Source organism: Coffea arabica, chromosome 1c (genome assembly GCF_036785885.1).
Source record: "Coffea arabica cultivar ET-39 chromosome 1c, Coffea Arabica ET-39 HiFi, whole genome shotgun sequence".
NCBI classification, from domain to species: Eukaryota; Viridiplantae; Streptophyta; class Magnoliopsida; order Gentianales; family Rubiaceae; genus Coffea; species Coffea arabica.
The window spans coordinates 7,758,418-7,770,781 of NC_092310.1; the positions used below are offsets into that span (position 1 = coordinate 7,758,418).

The following is a 12,364-nucleotide window of genomic DNA, read 5'->3' on the forward strand; positions in this document are numbered from 1 at the left end:
AAGCAACTTAGGAAAATAAACAGGAATTAATCAACAATAGATACGACTCTAGCCAAAGGTGTAACTTTTCAGACACGGTCCATTCAACTGATAATCGATGCAAAGATAATTCATTTATTCATTAATAGATTGATTACAGTTGTCATACACGCAATAAATAACCAACTTTGCCTTACTTTTTCGATAGTCAAGGTATGACAGTTAACTATTTTCCTAATCAAGAAATAACCCCAGGTACGACCATAGGATTTAATTTCTCAATTGCATTAAGAATTAGAAAAACTCAACCCTAACCAGCAAACACGCTACGAGGGTTTTTTTAAATTAGATCATATGTTTCCCTAATATGGGACCAATCACGCTAGTCACCACTGGTACTAACCAGTCAAACAATTACGGATTTAATCGGTTAATCTAACAGTAGATGATTAGGTTAATTCGAATATCGGACCCTTGACATTCAAATAACAAAACAATCATAAGAAGTTAAATTAGAAAACGTACAAATACCAATGAATAAAAGAAATAAGTAAAATAATTTGATCTCATAGATGTTTGGAACCACATTTTCAAATTAACCCTTGACTAGAAAAGAAACTTAGTTGCGCATGGCCAATTGAAACAATTCACACCATTTTTCCAAAGACAGCGGCATAAGTCTTTGATAAGAGAAATACTAGAGAAAACAAAAGACTAAGAGAAAGATCCCTGCGGCTCCCCTCTAAGTATCCATCATGCGGGATCCGGCTATAAGTACTACCAATTCGGTTTCTTCCTTGGTCAACCGAGACTAGAATTCTAATTGAAAAAGGAAACTCCAAGAATAATGCCAATTGTTTCCTAAATAAAAATATCTAAGAAAAATGGTAATTTCCTAATCTTCCGCCAATAATCCATGTGGACTCCACCTTGAATTGGGAAACTCTTGAAAAATCACCTCTTTTATTACTTTTTGCTCCACCTTCCTACAATTGGCTCCAAATATCAAATATAAGTAGAATCGATCAATTGATACAATATTTGGCTAGAATAACAGGAAAAATAATTATAAATTAAATGACAATTTCACACCCTATCAATACATCAGAAGCACATTAAATGGACATTAGAAGCGAATATAGCCTATGTGGATTTCTTTCACTTTCTCAAATCCTGATTGTCATACTTCTATTATAACCATAATATCGATTCTTTGTACTAAATGATGTTGGTAAAGTATAAGAGTGCCTTCTAATGTAAAATGCAACATATTTTACTAATTTCCTCTTTAGGTTACTCCTTTGGCCACTAAACTTGTACTTTTTATTTTGTTCTCTTGTCGCTTTTATAATCCTAGATTTGGAGTAGACATTACACGATTATAAAACTATTTATCTACTGCAACGTCTCTTTATTTCATTATTCATTGCATAGTTGTAAAATTACTTATCTGTTGCCACTTCTCTTTATTGCATTTACATCTTTCCCAATTTATCTTTTGCCTATTATCCACATTTTGGTCTTAATTGCTGCTCTAATGCTGATATAATTGACAATAAAAGGGCACAAATGAAAGTAAACTATTATCTCTCCTCTTCTATTAATTTTTAATGCACAAGAGGTGATAATGCTAGGGAACATGTCAATCAAGGGAAGGTAAAAGAGATTTTTGAAACCATGAAAATGCTAAGTGATATTAAGGCAAACTTTAGGGAAGTTTTGTGAAATTATTCCGGATAGTAAATTAAGGGAGATTACACAATAGGCAGTTGGTGGCAGTAATTGCAGTAGTAGTTAGGGCTATTTATCTACATTACATCCTAACAAAATTAATTTAAAATTATTTTCAAAAACCGAATTGTTCATAATATATTTTGTCAAATGTGTAGATTATACATAAATTTTTATATGAAATTGACTAAATATTGCCATTTGGTTAATCACTATAAATTTTGTTATAATTTTGACTCATTTTTCACTATTTAAATGTTTCACGTAAATTGAATATACAAATATTCTCAAAACAACATTATTTTTTACTATGTTAATCTAGAGACTAAAAGAAAAACAATGACACAATTGGATGATTTTGTAAAGTTATATAGTAATTTAAATATATTTAAATGGAGAGACAAATGGAGAGAATCCTAACCCGTAGTGGTAGCAGCAGTAGTAGTAACTGTATTATTAGAATTAGTGATAGTAAATTGAGACAGGAGACTTTGGGGGAAAAAAAATGAGACTTTGGGGAAAAAAAATGAAACTGCCACTCATGGGGAGAGTGGAGCAGGGCGAGACTATGCCGAGGTTAGGTCATGGATGGGGATAGGGGGGAGTAATTTGATGACAGAGGTCCTAAAACTGACCCCCTGTCATCCTTAATTGCTAGTTGGATACTTCAAAGCACAATAAATAAATACTAATTTGATGATGTGGATAAAATAATCATTTCATAATAAACAATTTGCTCATATTATTTAATTACTATTGGCTTCTAGTATTACAATCCATCCATAATTTTAAACAATATATTCAGAAACTTGTCCGAGGTATTCTCAAGGTGCAAAATATTTTTTTTTCTAATTATAACAAATTTTTCTTTTGCATTTCTTGTCCAGACCAATGACTTCCAAATTATAAAAGATCTTTTGACCGCATTAATATACTGTAATTCTTAAGGATTTAACTTAGGGCTTGTTAAGAAAACTAAAGGTCTACAAGAAAAGCATATTTTTGGAATAAAAATGTTTTATCACTTCCAAAATGAGTTTTTAAATCATATCCTTTGAAATGGGTTGATAAAGTCATAAAGAGTTGAAAAACAAGGGAAATATGTGAGATTTTTCAAAATTTAGGGGTATCAAATCATATTGTCACAAACCTCAAGGGAGGTTTTTTAAATTATCCCATAATGTTAAGAGGTTTCCGGGTTTCAGTTTTAAATTTGCTCTTGGAGAAAATGGAATGAAAAATGGTTACATTTTCTAAATATAGTTCTCAAAATATTAATACAGGCAACAAATTACCTTTAGGCAGTGAACATCAAGTACTATTACTTAAACAATTTCAACATAAATACAGAAAAAGGTATGTTCTTGCAAATTTTCATTCTCTTCTAATTATTCAGAAATAGAAAACATTAATCCTCAAGGGTCAATCTAAATCCATTTTTAGTAATAAATCCGAAAACCCAGAAACCATTTTGACTTTCCACCGACAAAAACTAAAATCCCAGAACCAGAAAGCAAATAAGGAAACTTCCAAAACTATTACTCCCACAAACTAACATAACGGTAATATGCCCCACCTGAGTCCTAATAGGATTCAGATACCAACTTAGACTATCCAACACAAATAGCTGTATAAATTCTGAATCCTCACATTGCCGCAGAATTTCTTCGTAGGGATCCTTAAACCTAGTTTTCTTTTCAACATCAGCAGCAGTTGTTCTTGAGAAGAAGACGAGAGACAGAGATTTCTGATCACTGGGCTTCATCATTCCAGTTCCGTTTTAGGTTTTCTTCAATTATTTCTTTTCATTGTTAGTTTTAGGTAATCATTAATAGGAAGAAATCGTAGTTCTAGCATCTAAGTTGGTGGAAGGGAAGATCAAGAATGGCGGTTCTGAATTTCCGCAGACGCCCTCGAAAGAGGAAGTATCCTCAAAGATCAAAGTTCGATTCTGCCCAGGATGAGCAGATATCTTGTCCCGTGATTGAAAAAACAGTACCTTTCAAGAAATCCACTGTGAATAAGGGTAAAAAGGAAGTTCTTTTGGCAAGACCCACTGGGATCAGTTCCCAGAATCACAATAATCTACGCAGAACCAGGAAAGGTTCCGCTGATGATCTTTCGGGATTTCGCACATTGACTGAAAAAACAGGGAAAAATTGGGAGAATAGAGGTAAAAGAACGGTTCAATTGGCAAGAGGTACCAAAATCTGTTTGCCCATTCTCGATGATCATCAGCTTCTCGATCAAGAACCATTGTTGAACGAAAAATCAGCGGCCACACAGGAATCTACTGGGCAAAGCAAGATGAAGATTACTTTTAAGAAGAAACTAGTTGTAATGATCGATATTCCTGATCGAGTGACGAAGCAGAAAACAGGCGATATTTGTTCTCTTCCGTCAGAACAGAACCAGCGGGAACAACTTCCACTGGAGTTGAAGAAGTACATAGAGGAACTGGGGGCAACAGGGGACCCTGTTTTGGTGATTGAAAAGAAATTGTCTTCTTCAGACGTGAACACTGGGCTTCAAAGATTGTCGATTCCGGCAAAACAGGTTCTGAATCACGGGTTCTTGACAGAAGAAGAGAGGAGGAGATTCAACATTGATAACAAACAGCAAGAAATTAACGCCCTCTTAATTGAGCCATCACTTGCTCAATCAGGAATCAAGTTCAAAAAGTGGTATATGGGGAACTCTGAAGTGTACGTGTTGGTGAGTGGGTGGAATGAGGTTGTGAAGAGGAATGGATTGAAATCAGAAACACCAGTGCAGCTCTGGTCATTCAAGAAGGATTCACAATTGTACTTTGTTTTGTTTCGAAAGTGATGGATATATATATAGATAGCTAAATCTAGATCGATCATTCATATATGTTTGTACTTATATAAGACTAGTAATATTTCGCGTGTGCTTTGTCCGTTTATATATTTTCCATGACATAGTGTTCTAAGGTACTAAATTTCTAAGATGTAATTTCTTTTAATGGTTTCTATATACTATAGTGATGTCTTTGTGTATTCCTTTTGCTTATGTGGATGTTTCGTTTGATGTCATTTGAGTTAAAATTTTTCAATTTTTTATTAATTAATTGTTCTCCTTCATCTGATTTCATGATTTTATTTTCAGTTTTAGTCAATTTTTTTTCTTTTTTTTTTTTTGGGTGTTCAATTTTTTTTCCAAATTTTTTGGGTGTTAATGTTTGATAGTGCTATTTCAGTTAGGTGTTAATGATTAATCGTGCTATTCATAGCTAATTCATAAAACAGCTAATTCATAGCTAAGCAGCTACTGCTTACAAAATCATCAAGAGGCTTCAGAGCCAGTATTCTATACAAGAACTAGGAAGATTTAACTCTGCACGAAGGTTGAAAGCCTCCTGAGATGCCTTCAACACTCTGGCTGCAAAAGTTACCCTTTGAAGTTGAACAGCAATAACTCCCAAACATAAGCAGCAAAAGGACAGCAGAGAAGAAAATAAGACGAGTGAGTTTCAGGTGGAGAGCAACACATTTTTTCTTACACAAGGGACCGACCTCTATTTCCCAGAATACTAACCTGTATATGTTCAGATAAACGTTCCCTAAAAGCAAGGCTTTATGTTTACCCCAGACAACTTTAAACCAGGGTACTTTAGAATAAGTTTGAACAAGCTTACTTCTGGCACAATCGACTGTGTAACCTCCATTTAAACTAGGCAACCAGCAATGAATCTTCAATTTAAGAAGCCTGTGCCAATTCCAAGAAAACAAAGGCTTAGCCATAACATTTAAACACAGGATAGTCCATTTACCCATATTCTTGTATCTGTTACCAGAAGTTTTATCACTAATGAGTCATGTCATTTGAGATCTTGTTATTTCACTTTGCTGATGCAGAAACTTGGATAACTCATAGAGTATGGCACTCCTGGTGCCTCTCTCTCATTTTATCCGTCAGAAACTGAACAAAGCATTTGTCTTTGTGTGTTTGGAATAACGAAACTGAACAGGACTGAACGAAGTAAAGTCATCGGGAGCTACTTAAAGCTATCGACATAATCCGGAAGTTATATCAGGGTCAACAGACAAATCTCGAACTACATTGTAAATAATCCTGTCATACTGGGAATAAAAAAATACAAACAAAATAAAGTCAGAATTTGTCTACCTAGTGTATTTACAATGATGCAATGAATTTTAGGATCAAATTCACCATTTCAGCATCATAAGCAGGGCCTTCCATCTAGAAGTGGCTTACACCTTCGATAAGATGAGATTCGACACGACCTACAGCTGAACTAAGCTTGTTCTTTAATTGCTTAACACTGATAAACCCATCCTGTGTTCCCATTATAAAAAGTTTTGGTTTTGGTGATTTTAGGATAGCTTTATGATGTCGTCCAAAGAGGATAGATGCCATAAAACCAAAGGGATATCCTATGCTCACATAACCCCACTACTTGCTCAACCTTATCAACAGCAGAACCTGCAATAGGTGTACCTGTGCCAGGAAATATTTGTGACAATGTGAACATGCATTTCTGTAAACCACCAACATAAGACCAAAATATTCGATCAGCATAAAAAAATATTGAATTATTTGATCACCACCAAAAAGTATTGTAGCTAGAAACTTTTATCAAGTTTACACAAAATAAGAAAAATGAGTAACATCAATATTCCGTTAACTAATAACATTTGCTATTACCAATGCACATTAAGCTCTTAAAAAATTTTGAAGTTAGTTTCCTTTCACTGTGCATACAGGTGGTAAACCTACTTATTATTTCTTTGTTTAAACACAAATTTATCATTTGAGGCATACAAACTTATATCACAAATTTGAGTTTTATCACTGGGCAAAATGATTTCGTTTACTGCCACAAAAAGAATAATAATAATGTCATTTATTTCTTTTGCTCAAGCATGATGCTACTCGTTTCTTTTGTCCAAGCACTATCATACAACATGGGATCCAAACAGTTTTACCTATATGAAATGAACCATAATGGGAACTGCTTATTTTGTATGCCAGATGAAAGCTATATAATAGAGGAACCTCATGCTCACAAACATTTGTATCAAACTTTCATAAAACTGACAATCACAGACTTCTTTGGACATGCACAAAGCTACAAAAATCAGCAGCCACTAAATGCATAAAACAAGATTTGCACATGATAACCACTTTGCTTAAACAAAATATCTTACCATGAAAAGAGCACACAAATAGCAGAATCATTCTAGGAACAGAAATCAGAGTCATCCAGACAAACTTTTATGTTCATAAAACCCAACAGCTGACCTCATGCAGTAATAAGAATCATTTCTACCATATGCATGGCAAAGGATTTTGAAGGGAGAAAAGCTCATGCTGCTTTGAATGCAATGCAGAGTAGTTTGCTATTGGCTAAGGAAGTTCTAAATTATCTTTCTTAAAATAAGTCCAGCCAAATGTGCACGCGCTAAATTTGGAGTTGATCTTTGTTATCTATAAAGGCTAGTTCCCTGTCACATGAGTTCAAAAGAATCAGAACATAATGGTACTGTGTCATACTTTTCTAAAATGGTTTTCCCAAAAAATCATATGCTAAGCTGAACATCTGTACAAGTGATGGCATGTGGAAAAGCACAAGGATGATCATTAAATTGGACTGAGAATAGCTTCTTTTCTTTAAAAAGAAAAACTTGGACTTAGAAATTAAGTCATTAAGCAACAAAAGACATTAAACTATCCAGTGGCCCTAAATAATATATGCAATAGATTACCTACCCTGCAAAGAGTTGATCTGGAGCACAGATAAATGCCATTTTCATGAAAATTCATCCTTCACCCTCTAAGATGCAAAAACAAACAAATAAAACCCAACAGGACCATACCCTGAAAGACAACCCCCAAGAAAACCAAGAAGTAGCTTATGGAAGAACCTCACTAAATAACTCAGAAACCAAATGGAATTCAGAGGAGCAGTCCACTGCTCTTTATTAACATGTCTACAAAGCTTCAGAACCCAATATGGAGCATTTTCTTCCTTAACAAAGACACCTTAATGACTGTGGCTTTAGACTAAAATCAAGTTCAAAAGGAAACGCGATTCTTTAATTGGCATTAAATCTCAACAAACACAGAACCAATCAAGAATCTAAGAAGAAAGTTCTTCACACATGGACAAAATGAGTCAACTAGGAGGGAAACTCTTTAAACACTACCAACATAAATTTTCGTATCAAAATCTAAAAGCAAATATCTTGTTTGCTAATAAAGGTGCAAACACTACAACACTACTATCTAATGCCAGTAAAATCCTGCACAAAGATAAATCAAGAAATGGACAAACTTCTCCTAAATGGTTATATCCCTATATAAATTCAAACTACAAGCTCAAACTCAATAACTTTAAATCTAATCACCACCAACTTCACTCAAAAGTCAAAAACTGAACAATTTTAAATCTAGTCACAACTGCCTTGAAATTAAAACTAACAAACCAGCAACTGCTAAGCGTACAAATCCCTGAAATTAAAACACAAAATGTGCAAAAAAAAAAAAAGCGAATAAAGACTACCTGCAGAAGAACCCATGGAAAGATTCTGAGAAGCCCATCTGCAGACAGCAACCATATCATTAATTTCTTTAAATCCAGTGAGAGAAGACTTGCCTGTAGATCTTCCAACTCCTCTCATGTCAAAGGTCACTGCTTTATAGCCTTTTCTTGCCAGCCCACTTGCAATCCCCCCTAGAAAGCCTTGACAACCACCCAATATGGAGTACGGATGCACTAAAATAACCACCAATTCATCATTTCCCTTAGCTCTTTCATCATCTTCTTGCTCTTCATCTTCCTCCTCCTCATCTTCTTCTTCCTCTTTTTTCTCTTGGACTGAAGATTTTTGCCTGAAGTTGAACTCCATCACTAGTTTCAACAGTGAAGGACTTCAATGAACAGTCTATAGGCTATTTTTGCTCCTAACGGGATTTCTTTCTGTAGCAATTACTGAAAAGTATTTTTGGCCTTTTAGGACAGGAATTGGAAATACAGCAAATAAAAGCACTGAATCGAGTTCAGCTAAATTGCATTTACCTCCTCAAATTTGTTATATATTTATGATTATTTCACAAAAAATCATAATTATTAAACTCGACCCAACAAAGAGCGTGGCAAAGAAGCTAGATGGATGGATTACTGGATCAGTAGGTCACTAGAACAGTAATTTGGACAAAATGCTCTAGTGCCCTCAAATTATTATGAAATTTAACTTTAGTTTCTATACGTAAAATGTATATTAAAGTGCTTTTAGATATTAATTATTGTTGAAACCCTAGAAATTAGAAATCCGAGAGTCAAATTCCTTTTTTTGTCCCCTCCTTTTAGGTCTCACCCCCCTCTACTAAGAAAATATTTTTAAAAATATTAATTATAAAGTTTAGAAAGATATATAAGGAACATATAAACATTGATAAAAAAATTTTATTTTCAAATTTTTATTATGAAGACATTTTTTTATATACATGATCTCATTTTTTCTCTTAGCTTAGGATAAAAAAATATATAGTTTTAGTTAAATGGATGAGTGGATCAAATTGATCTAATCCAACTAAAAATGTTTACTAAATGAATCTAAATGGTTGCCATTTAAATGGATAAGATAAAACCATAATCCATCCACTTATCCATTTACTTTGCAAAGTCCTAAATTGAAAATCCGAGTTTGCACAAAAAAAAATAATCCAAAAAATTTGAAATCTCTATTGCTAATCCTAATTCTAGCAAATTTAACAGAAGGAGGAAACAATGAAGTTTCAAATTTATGACTTTTGTAATTGCTTAAAATTTAGTTGCAAAAATTTCAATATTGCCTGAATAAAAAGCGAAATGATATTAAAGGACTAGTGATAAAGCATATACTATTCATTTTCAAAGAAAATTTTTCTTTTTTAATTGCAAAGAACAATGTCAAGAAGGCCATACTACCAGAGCATCTATAAATTGTAATCCCCACTCTTGCCACCTAAACAAACAAAAGAAGCCACTTTTATAGAATAAAAGAAAATATTTAAAAATAAAAAATACTTTGATGTTGTATGCTGACTTTTTTTCTTCTTACTTACTACAGAATGTACAAGTTTGTAACTATTTTTATATGAGAGTATATAACAAGAAAAAAAGAAGCAAAGACCAAACTATAGTTTACTAACATGAAAAAGGTGAAGGAAGTCTAAAAATTAGGGGAAAAAAAAAGATATGTAGTTAATACTATTAGAATGCAAGCAACTATGAAGGATAGCAAAGTGGTCCTACAAAATTTCACTTGCTTAATTTTCACCAGGTCTCTTAAGTTATCCATGTAAAATCATTGAACTCATATGGGCATCCAAGTCCATCTAGGGTAAGTTTATATGGATGGATTGTGGGTATGGATCTATATTACCTCCTCTAGACCTAATTTTCATCTCTTAGTTTATGAAAGTAAAGAGATCTGGTGTCCACTAATTTGGTCAAGCCAAGGACCAACATGGATACTTGTGATAAAAAATCTGATGTTAATTTCAAGCATAAGCCAAGGACCAACATGGATTCTTGTGATAAAAAATCTTATGTTAATTTGAACACGGACTCTTTTTTTTTTTTATATATATATAAAGATTTGATATTAATTTCAAGCATAAGCCAATAGTGAGAAGGATGGAGCCATCGTGTTGACAGTGGGCAATTACCTCTATTAACTTCACAAAATTTACAAATTAAGATTGACAGTTTTATAAGTACATTTTTAGGTTTTTCTCACAATTTCCCCTCTCATTTTCTAAAAGTACTTTTCTCTCTTGACATTGCCCCCTATATTTTCAAAAATTCTCATTTCTCATCACATTACCTCCCTAAATAATTAATGTCTTTTAATCATCTCTCCTATGGTACAATTGTTTCAAAGCTATTAAAGAACAAGTTTTAGTAGTACTTAAACAAGGACTAATTAAAAAAACTCCAAAACAAAAAATGGTAGAATCTCAAATCAAATTAAACTTTACATGATTGTGACGCATTTTTAGGTGTACAATGGTGTACAATCTTGCCCGTATAGGTACAGATGTGTCAATTGTATTGGAGCATTGCTCTTAAGATGGTCTCATTGTATATCCACTCCTTGTGGTTAATAAATGTCACCTTTATCAATAATGATTATCGGTAGATGTATTCTAGATTGTCACTATTTGCAACTTACCTCCAAAACTATTTTTTTTAACATTTTAGTACATTATACTGCCAATCTATGAAGCATGCTCAAATAAACTAAGAAGTAATGAATTATCCTAGCTATGTTTGAATGAAAAGAATTTAATATCTTTAATATGTGTTTGATTATTGAAATTTTCTTATTCACCTCAAGCTATTAGAGTACTTTTATTAAATTAACTATCAAAGTTCACCGAGTTTCAATCAATTTAAGTAATGGTTTACAAATTTATAGTATAAAGTATTATATGATCTGTAGTTTGAAATCTTTAAATTTCAATTAGAAGTTATGATTCATATGCGTGGATTTTTTTTTTTTTTAAATCTATAGTTACAATGCGTGTTACTATGACTCTAATTATTAGATTTTGTTGTTCTTTTTATTAGTAGCATTAATACTTGTTTATAAGTTTCCTGAAACCAAAATTTTTAGCTACATGAGATTACTTCATCACTTTAAAATCAACAAAAGAGATGATATTGATAGATTAAGAAAAGCTTCTCATTGTTTTCAAAATTATTTCTTGAGATAATTATAACGAGCCTAACATCATTTTAAAACTATGAGTTGCTTACAATTACCCTAATATATTATGTAATTTGATCTAATGTAGAGAACAACTATTGAGATCCTTTCACTAAATTCTTTTGTGTTTTATTGAAATTAGGCTTGCAATCTTTGAAACACTGTCTATAACAAGTTCAAATAAATTAATCAATTACAAAAGCACTTGACTAGTAGAAATTATTTAGACCATTGAACCAAAACTTATAATAATATTTCTTTAATTTCAAATACATCTACAAAGAATCGCTGAAAGATTGCATTTTTTTTGTCTAACCTTTATTGCATGAATTTATATACTATCTATCATTTTTTATGTAGTTATCTTTAGCTCATACCGTTCAAATTGATTAGTAGTTCTGAACTTCTGAAAGCATTTCCTCTACAACAACAAAATAAAGCAAAAAAAAAAAAAAAAGTGCCCTAGATTAGCTGTAAAAAATTGTAAACTAACATAGTAGATCTATTTTCCTGAAGTAGCAACTAGATATGTTAAATGAAATTCTCAAATATTGCATAAACATTTATTATCTCGAGTGCATACAATTATGTTCTAGTTGTTGATGATGTTTGACAACCTCATTTGAATACGTTACGTTGATTCAAATAATGTATGTCACGAAATAAAAAAAAAAAAAGCAATAAGTGCCTTTTTGAAATAGAGGATAGAAGTCCAAATTTTTATTAAAAAAAAAAATGAAAGCTCTAAAAATTCAATCCCATATGGAATAAACATCTTTATATATTATATATTTAAGGAGGTGTTTTCAACCTCGGCCTCTCACAAAGTTTTTTTTTTAATTTTGATATTTAATTTGATATAAAACTACTTAGATTACATATTTTATTACGTAGGGATAATTTCAGAAATCTCA

The 12,364-nt window shown here is 32.4% G+C and overlaps 1 protein-coding gene across 3 annotated transcripts; it reads right to left on the minus strand.

The window, feature by feature from the left end:
* Positions 1 to 4,930: 4,930 nt before the first annotated feature.
* LOC113712697 (uncharacterized) lies at positions 4,931 to 8,722 on the minus strand. Of its 3 annotated transcripts, none has more exons than XM_072055455.1 (2): positions 8,258 to 8,721; positions 4,931 to 5,439 (listed from the first exon to the last, which is right to left on the minus strand). In XM_072055455.1, the coding sequence occupies exons 1-2, from the start codon at positions 8,601 to 8,603 to the stop codon at positions 5,426 to 5,428; spliced, it is 360 nt and encodes a 119-aa protein (XP_071911556.1). In that variant the 5' UTR covers positions 8,604 to 8,721; the 3' UTR covers positions 4,931 to 5,425. The 3 variants fall into 3 exon arrangements, with proteins under 3 accessions (XP_071911556.1, XP_071911540.1, XP_071911502.1); XM_072055439.1 differs by lacking the exon at positions 4,931 to 5,439 and adding an exon at positions 5,705 to 6,192 and having other exon boundaries at positions 8,351 to 8,722; XM_072055401.1 differs by lacking the exon at positions 4,931 to 5,439 and adding an exon at positions 5,705 to 6,192 and having other exon boundaries at positions 8,258 to 8,719.
* Positions 8,723 to 12,364: the final 3,642 nt, after the last annotated feature.

Excerpts from the sequence above, each read along its gene's own strand:
- LOC113712697 (XM_072055401.1), bottom strand. The coding sequence starts at position 8,603 with ATGGAGTTCAACTTCAGGCAAAAATCTTCAGTCCAAGAGAAAAAAGAG. Across the intron at positions 6,193-8,257 it reads TTCCATGGGTTCTTCTGCAG|GTACACCTATTGCAGGTTCT; the intron begins GTAGTCTTTATT and ends TTCCTGGCACAG.